Source organism: Oncorhynchus gorbuscha, linkage group LG02 (assembly GCF_021184085.1).
Source record: "Oncorhynchus gorbuscha isolate QuinsamMale2020 ecotype Even-year linkage group LG02, OgorEven_v1.0, whole genome shotgun sequence".
NCBI lineage: Eukaryota > Metazoa > Chordata > Actinopteri > Salmoniformes > Salmonidae > Oncorhynchus > Oncorhynchus gorbuscha.
This window is the reverse complement of record NC_060174.1, coordinates 94,978,445-94,986,926: the sequence shown is the minus strand read 5'-3', so window position 1 is coordinate 94,986,926 and position 8,482 is coordinate 94,978,445. Positions and strand designations below refer to the sequence as shown.

At 44.7% G+C, this 8,482-nt stretch overlaps 1 protein-coding gene across 1 annotated transcript in view; it reads left to right on the top strand.

Moving 5' to 3' along the window:
* The first annotated feature begins 839 nt into the window (after nucleotides 1–839).
* Nucleotides 840–8,482, top strand: part of LOC124013499 (disks large homolog 2-like) — a 326,264-nt gene continuing 318,621 nt past the window's right edge. The window contains 2 exon segments of the mRNA XM_046327794.1: nucleotides 840–2,001; nucleotides 3,859–3,990. Of these exon segments, the coding sequence (XP_046183750.1) occupies nucleotides 1,983–2,001; nucleotides 3,859–3,990 (151 nt within the window). The 5' untranslated portion in view covers nucleotides 840–1,982.

The following is an 8,482-nucleotide window of genomic DNA, read 5'->3' as shown; positions in this document are numbered from 1 at the left end:
ACAATATAGTTACAAAAAAAATGTAAGGGACGTCCATACACCAAACCCTTACCTAATAATAACTGTACCATAACTATTTAAAATTTCAACTACATTAGGGTATCGACGTCCAAAGGATCCCAAGTACCACGGAGTACGAGCCCCTTCAGTCTCACCTGAAAACCGGCACATCTGGTTGTTGGGGACTCAGAGGCAAGTAGGCCCGAGCATAGACAAAATACTCGACATGCCATTTGATGTAATGTTTTGTCAATCAAGGGGTAGTAACCAACCTCGCCACTGCTAAGGTAAAACCATAGAGATATATAGGACTAATCTATGCCGTTATAGTGTCTGACGGCATGGGAAGCGACATTGAGCCAATCTCCATTGTCAAGTAGTCATTTTTCTTCATCCCGATTGGCTGATCCCTCCTGATGACCCAGTTGGACGTGACTCTACCAGGGTCACCAGGAAGGATCAGCCAATGAAGTTGTAAGTCCCACCCAGTTGACTACATTAAAATGGTGGAAACCTTCAACGGCGCTGCCCATGCTATAGTAAGGCATTTTAGCCACTAGAGGCCTCTATTATTCTCTATTGGTAAAACTGGTACTGATGCTGCTGCTTTCTACATCGTGGTTGTAGACTTGGGAATCAAAAACGTGGTGATGTGACAGCTGCCAAGGAACAGGGAAAAAAAGAGGACGAGGAAGTTCTAGATATTTCGCAAAGTATATATGAAATGTGTAAAGTAGACGGGGTTATTGCAAAGCCATGCGTTTTACGGCACGATCAGACAGGCAGGTATTTTCCAACAGACAGTCAGGAGAGAATCTGCTCACTGGAATTAGGTTATCGTTAGCCAAACGCTCTGTCAACTTCCATGTTCACTGCCCAGGTTTTCGTTTTAAGTAGCCTAGCTGGTTAAGCTACTATGATGCATGTGTTTGCGAGTGTTGGGTTAATTTCAGTTTGTGAATAGTTGAATAGACTTATTTAAAAATAATGTCATGTAGTCTAAACGAAAGAGAGATGACGGAGAATCATACAGCTACATAACCTTAGCTAACCGAGTTATTGGATGGAGCATAGAAATTTTAATCGTTGTGGTATGTCTTGGAATAAATGTTGGCCAGCCAATGTTATGTATTTTGATAGCTAGTTATCCTAAGGCTAGGCTACTTAGCCGCAGACCTGGTTCGTTTAGCCCACTGGGCCATCCCAAATCCATAGAAAAAAATATTAAGCTATGAGGAATTGCTGCCAGGTGTGTAGCCTAATTAAACTTGCTGTGCTGTTAAGTTACAAATAGGCTATACCCCTGCTCATGTCATCATATCCCATGACATGCTGCAACGTTTTTTGCACGAGCCAAAATAGACTTGCTTGGTTGCATATTTCACCTCGCCGGGTAACGTTACGGCGCCTTTAACATTTCTTTGGACTGCCATTGGATTTGTGTTTTAAATCCCCAGCTCATCACATGGGAGCGCCATTGACTCAATGCCAGCATCAAACTGCAAGGGAAGTGATAGGAACGCGGAACATCTCGCTGGGTGCTCACGAAAAGTTCCTGTCAGTTGAGGGAATTGACCTACCATTTATGCTAGGCTATAGTCAATTTCCATGACATGATATCAGAACGTGCGCGACTGCCGTTGCACCTGTCAGCAGCAACACACATCAATCGGAAATACTTGGTGGAAGATGAACTGAACAAGCATACACAGCCACATTGCAAACATAGTTTTTGTTTGTGGCCTGTTTTGCCCTATGCTAGTCTATTGTTTTAGACTGTAGACCACGGATTCTGCTGGAGCAAAAGCCTAAAACCTACTGCCTCTGTGTCTAAGGCTACACGTTATAGCACAACTGACTCGCTTTGATGCGGTTTTTTTTCACCACTGCCTGACATTTTTAATAATGCACTGAAGAGAACTGGGAATACGTTATGTTATTGGCGCAAGAGTAAATCACCGATACGAATCCAGCATTCAACTATGCCTGTAAGAAAAAAAGGTGAGCCGAAACGTATACTAATTGGCACAACAGTTGTCTCGCTGCCTTTATGTAGCCACAAGTGGATCTTTATTGAGATTCAGCACTTCTAGATTTCAGCATGTAGTCTTTATGTAAGTAGGACACACTTTTCATTTGCCTTTCTCGGTTTAATATGCTCTTGTAGGTAGGCTAGTGGCAAACCAAATAAAAATGACCCATAACTTGTAATATAAGCCTAATAAAAATATGTTGTTGCATGCACCTTGGCCCTCTGGCCTATGAAACAGAACAGTCATTGATAATAGTTTATTTTGGATAAGAGTTTTGGGTAAACCTTTAATAACTTTAATGAATAAGCATTAATAAGCTACACAAGGCCTACTTAAATAGTGTAAGTAATGTTACTAGGCCTATTAGTAAAATATTTCTGAAAGCGCTTCACGTAAAATAGGTTATACAGCATTTATTCACATTTGTAGGGATTTATAATGCCATATTCAGTAAAGTAAGGCCTATCATAAGTGTAATTGAATATTGTGCATCATATTCAGTAAAGGATTGGTTTGTCCTTATTTGCAGCCTATATTGGCTGATGATTGGCATGTGGTTATTGTAGTGTAAGTGCAGTCTGCTAAGCAACTCCATATAAATAGATGTCTAATGAGGCTTGTCCTTGTGGAATACATTGGTCTGTAATTGTGCAACAAGAAAGAATTACTGTCCAAATTGTTCAATTGTGCAACTGTAGGTTACTGTACAATGAATGCCATGCAAGATTTTGCAACCTCCCAGAGTTTTCTGGAGTTGAGAGGTTAAAGTAAAAGTAATTAATTAATAATAATGTATAATATATATGCTATTTAGCAGACGCTTTTATCCAAAGCGACTTACAGTCATGTGTGCATACATTCTACGTATGGGTGGTCCCGGGAACCGAACCCACTACCCTGGCGTTACAAGCGCCATGCTCTACCAACTGAGCTACAGAAGGACCACAAGTCTGACTTGACAGCAGTCAGCCAGATCAATTGAACAGGAAAATCCATATAAGTATTTGAAGACCATTTTACACTCTGTTCTTGAGAGTTTATTTGACACGAGACATAGTTTAGTGTTGACTTTCGTCTTGTCACAGCACCCCTCCTCCCCCACCCCTGAGTAAAGAGCGGCTTTGTTCCCCTGCGGTCTCCTTTGGTGACAGAGTCTGAGCTCAACGATGACCCCTCTGCCTCTGTGTGTGACAGTGGTGTCTCGCCCTCTGACACTCGATCGATGCTCCACATTTCTGTACCGTTGCAAAACTGCCTCTCATATTAGTAGTGGAAGTGGCTGCTAATTATAAACCATGCAAGCACCATGCACGTCTTTTGCACATGTAACAGTATAATTTTAAACCCGTCCCCTCGCCCATACCCGGGCGCGGACCAGGGACCTTCTGCACACATCAACAACTGTCACCCTCGAAGCATCGTTACCCATCGCTCCACAAAAGCCGCGGCCCTAGCAGAGCAAGGGGAACTACTACTTCAAGGTCTCAGAGCAAGTGACGTAACCGATTGAAACGCTATTTAGCACGCACCGCTAACTAAGCTAGCCGTTTCACATCCGTTACACACATGCAGTTGTTATTACGTATCTTTTCAGAATTGCTTTGCTGCTTGAGATTGTTCTTAGAATCCCTTTCACAGATGGGCATAACATGTGGCGGAAGCTCAAGCTACTATATATCTTATTCAAACAAAATGCCTTTGTGAATTGATCCGTACATGTCTGGTGGTTTGTGATATTTCATCACTTGTACTATGTTTAAATTAACTTATGTGACCATCATTTGAATAGCATGCTAACTGGTCTCCATTCCGTACCCTCCTGCAGACACAGCTAGGGCCCTAGGGCTTTTGGAAGACTACTGTGCTAAACTGACGAAGCCAGAGGAACAACAGCTCAAAACTGCCATTCAGAGAGTGATGGGGGTCTTCAAAAGCAGCCTGTTCCAAGCACTGCTTGGTAAGTCAGCAGGTTATTGGAATCCATCCATTCATTGAAGAATCCATTGTTGTTTTTATTGTCATAACAAAAAACAATATCCCCTCAACTGTTTAGCCATGTTCACCGTTATATTCTATTTCATAAAGTATATGGAATTTGATACTGATTGTCTATGCTAGTGGCAAAAATGCAAGCATTTTTTTAACTTAAAAGTTAGATGTTAGTTAAATGACGTTGCCACAGTGAAGCAGTGTGAAGTGAACCTGTGCAGATACTGTGTGTGAGAGTGAAGTCTTGCATCTCGCTCATCTCAATGTCTGTGCTATCGTTGAAGTTGAGCCTTGCGCTTCAACACTCTTAGTTGTTGTGGAAATTTACCCACTATGCTGTTTACTTTGTGCACCTACAGGTAGCTGCCAAAATAATGGAAGCAATTGAGTAAATGATGGATACAGAGGATATTAAAGCAGGTGCTTCCAGACCAGTGGGGTTCCTGAGTTAATTTAGCAATTTACATCCCATCATGCTTAGGATCATGTATAAAAATGCTGGGCAGGACATTATTTTGGCCATTATTTAAGCTATCATGGTTGTGCCTCCATAGAATGACAATACCCCGATCCACAAGGATGAATGGTGTCGCATCCCTCCAATAGAATTCCATACACTTTTAGAATCTATGCCAAGGTGCATTGAAGCTGTTCTGGCCATTGGGGCGGCAGGGTAGCCTAGTGGTTAGAGCGTTGGACTAGTAACCGAAAGGTTGCAAGTTCAAATCCCCGAGCTGACAAGGTACAAATCTGTCGTTCTGCCCCTGAACAGGCAGTTAACCCACTGTTCCTAGGCCGTCATTGAAAATAAGAATTTGTTCTTAACTGACTTGCCTAGTAAAATAAAGGTAAAAAAAAACAAATTGTGGCCTAACGCCCTATTAAGACGCTTTATGTTGGTGTTTCCTTTATTTTGTCAGTACATCATATTGCTGAGTCTACCTTTAAAAGTAATAACTATTTTATAATAACCGTTTAAAGCAGCAATCAGCAGTAGAAACAATAACAAAGCATTTGGCCTGCCCCTTTTTCAGCAGAAATCTGAGCAATGAGGATGGAGAATGTAAACACTTTCACATTCTTTGACCAACTTTTCAGGCTATATAATGGTTGTCTACATTCACTTTGTTTACAAACATTGAAGTAAAACAAATGTATATTTTTGGTTCTGATGGTGTGTGACAGTTTAACTAAGTTCATGAGGCATTTATAAGTTATTATTTCAAGAGTCAATGGGTACATATTGTTCATTTAAGTCCAAAAATGGATGTAGCAACTGCTTATGTCCCCTTTTTAAATGGGGTCTTTGCTGAATGATAGGTGACCTAAGTCAGTACTTTTTGGCATTCACAATACTTGTGTTATCCCTAGAGGTTTGTCTATTGTCACATTTGCTTAACCTGCAGTTTGCTATGCCTGAGCAGTGGGCACATTCTGCAGGTTTAGGGCTTTTATTTTTAACTCTGCTGATATTGCAGTAGGTGCTTGTGGTATTTTTCCATGTACTCTTCCTCTGTGATGTTTTTGTAATGATTCAAAATAAGCATATTGATGTGGGCTTTTTACATATTTGATCCAACTGAATTGAACTATTTCCTCACTGCATTATTGGAGATTGGTATAATGCATGATTCTTATTCATAATTTCAAAGTTCATGACATGGTCATTCCCCTAATAATGAAACCTGCAATCTGACCTCTCAGGTCAAGTTTGAAAATGTATTGCAGACAAAGAGTTGTTCAGGCTATGCATTATTGTTCTCAAAGCCGTATCCGCCATTAGCAAGGGCAAAGTCCATGTGAAATGAATGCTATAAGTGTCATGCAGGTGAAAGAGGACCCAAAAGCGACTTAACAGAAACAGAGTTTATTCAAGTCCAAACAGGGAATAACAGACATCCTCTAGTCTGTAGAGGGGAATAACAGGAGAAGCGGCCACAGACTGCAGGTCGCTTCGGGTAGGCGCAGGCCGTAGTTGACAGAGACACCTGCTCACACGCAGCATCTGATGAAGGCAAAAAACACGACAGGACAGGGCGAAACACAATCACAGCACGGTGAATACTAAACAAGGAACCGACGGGACAGGAACGGAACACAAAGGAATAAATAGGGACTCTAATCAGGGGAAAGGATCGGGAACAGGTGTGGGAAGACTAAATGATGATTAGGGGAATAGGAACAGCTGGGAGCAGGAACGGAACGATAGAGAGAAGAGAGAGCGAGAGAGTGAGAGAGGGAGGGGGAGAGAGGGATAGAAAGAGGGAAAGAACCTAATAAGACCAGCAGAGGGAAACGAATAGAATGGGGAGCACAGGGACGAGACATGATAATAAATGACAAACATGACAGTACCCCCCACTCACCGAGCGCCTCCTGGCGCACTCGAGGAGGAATCCTGGCGGCAACGGAGGAAATCATCGATGAGTGAACGGTCCAGCACGTCCCGAGACGGAACCCAACTCCTCTCCTCAGGACCGTAACCCTCCCAATCCACTAAGTATTGGTGACCCCGTCCCCGAGAACGCATGTCCATGATCTTATGTACCTTGTAAATAGGTGCGCTCTCGACAAGGACGGGAGGGGGAGGGAAGACGAACGGGGGTGCGAAGAAAGGGCTTAACACAGGAGACATGGAAGACAGGATGGACGCGACGAAGATGTCGCGGAAGAAGCAGTCGCACAGCGACAGGATTGACGACCTGGGAGACACGGAACGGACCAATGAACCGCGGAGTCAACTTACGAGAAGCTGTCGTAAGAGGAAGGTTGCGAGTGGAAAGCCACACTCTCTGGCCGCAACAATACCTTGGACTCTTAATCCTGCGTTTATTGGCGGCTCTCACCGTCTGTGCCCTGTAACGGCAAAGTGCAGACCTCACCCTCCTCCAGGTGCGCTCACAACGTTGGACAAACGCTTGAGCGGAGGGAACGCTGGACTCGGCAAGCTGGGATGAGAACAGAGGAGGCTGGTAACCCAGACTACTCTGAAACGGAGATAACCCGGTAGCAGACGAAGGAAGCGAATTGTGAGCGTATTCTGCCCAGGGGAGCTGTTCTGCCCAAGACGCAGGGTTTCTGAAAGAAAGGCTGCGTAGTATGCGACCAATCGTCTGATTGGCCCTCTCTGCTTGACCGTTAGACTGGGGATGAAACCCGGAAGAGAGACTGACGGACGCACCAATCAAACGACAGAACTCCCTCCAAAACTGTGACGTGAATTGCGGGCCTCTGTCTGAAACGGCGTCTAACGGGAGGCCATGAATTCTGAATACATTCTCAATAATGATTTGTGCCGTCTCCTTAGCGGAAGGAAGTTTAGCGAGGGGAATGAAATGTGCCGCCTTAGAGAACCTATCGACAACCGTAAGAATCACAGTCTTCCCCGCAGACAAAGGCAGACCGGTAATGAAGTCTAAGGCGATGTGAGACCATGGTCGAGAAGGAATGGGGAGCGGTCTGAGACGACCGGCAGGAGGAGAGTTACCCGACTTAGTCTGCGCGCAGTCCGAACAAGCAGCCACGAAACGGCGCGTGTCACGCTCCTGAGTCGGCCACCAAAAGCGCTGGCGAATAGACGCAAGAGTGCCTCGAACACCGGGATGACCAGCTAACTTGGCAGAGTGAGCCCACTGAAGAACAGCCAGACGAGTGGAAACAGGAACGAAAAGGAGGTTACTAGGACAAGCGCGCGGCGACGCAGTGTGCGTGAGTGCTTGCTTAACCTGTCTTTCAATTCCCCAGACTGTTAACCCGACAACACGCCCATAAGGAAGAATCCCCTCGGGATCAGTAGAAGCCACAGAAGAACTAAACAGACGGGATAAGGCATCAGGCTTGGTGTTCTTGCTACCCGGACGGTAAGAAATCACAAACTCGAAACGAGCGAAAAACAACGCCCAACGAGCTTGACGGGCATTAAGTCGTTTGGCAGAACGGATGTACTCAAGGTTCTTATGGTCTGTCCAAACGACAAAAGGAACGGTCGCCCCCTCCAACCACTGTCGCCATTCGCCTAGGGCTAAGCGGATGGCGAGCAGTTCACGGTTACCCACATCATAGTTGCGCTCAGATGGCGACAGGCGATGAGAAAAATAAGCGCAAGGATGAACCTTATCGTCAGACTGGAAGCGCTGGGATAGAATGGCTCCCACGCCTACCTCTGAAGCGTCAACCTCGACAATGAATTGTCTAGTGACGTCAGGAGTAACGAGGATAGGAGCGGACGTAAAACGTTCTTTTAGAAGATCAAAAGCTCCCTGGGCGGAACCGGACCACTTAAAACACGTCTTGACAGAAGTAAGAGCTGTGAGAGGGGCAGCAACTTGACCGAAATTACGAATGAAACGCCGATAGAAATTAGCGAAACCTAAAAAGCGCTGCAACTCGACACGTGACCTTGGAACGGGCCAATCACTGACAGCTTGGACCTTAGCGGAATCCATCTGAATGCCTTCAGC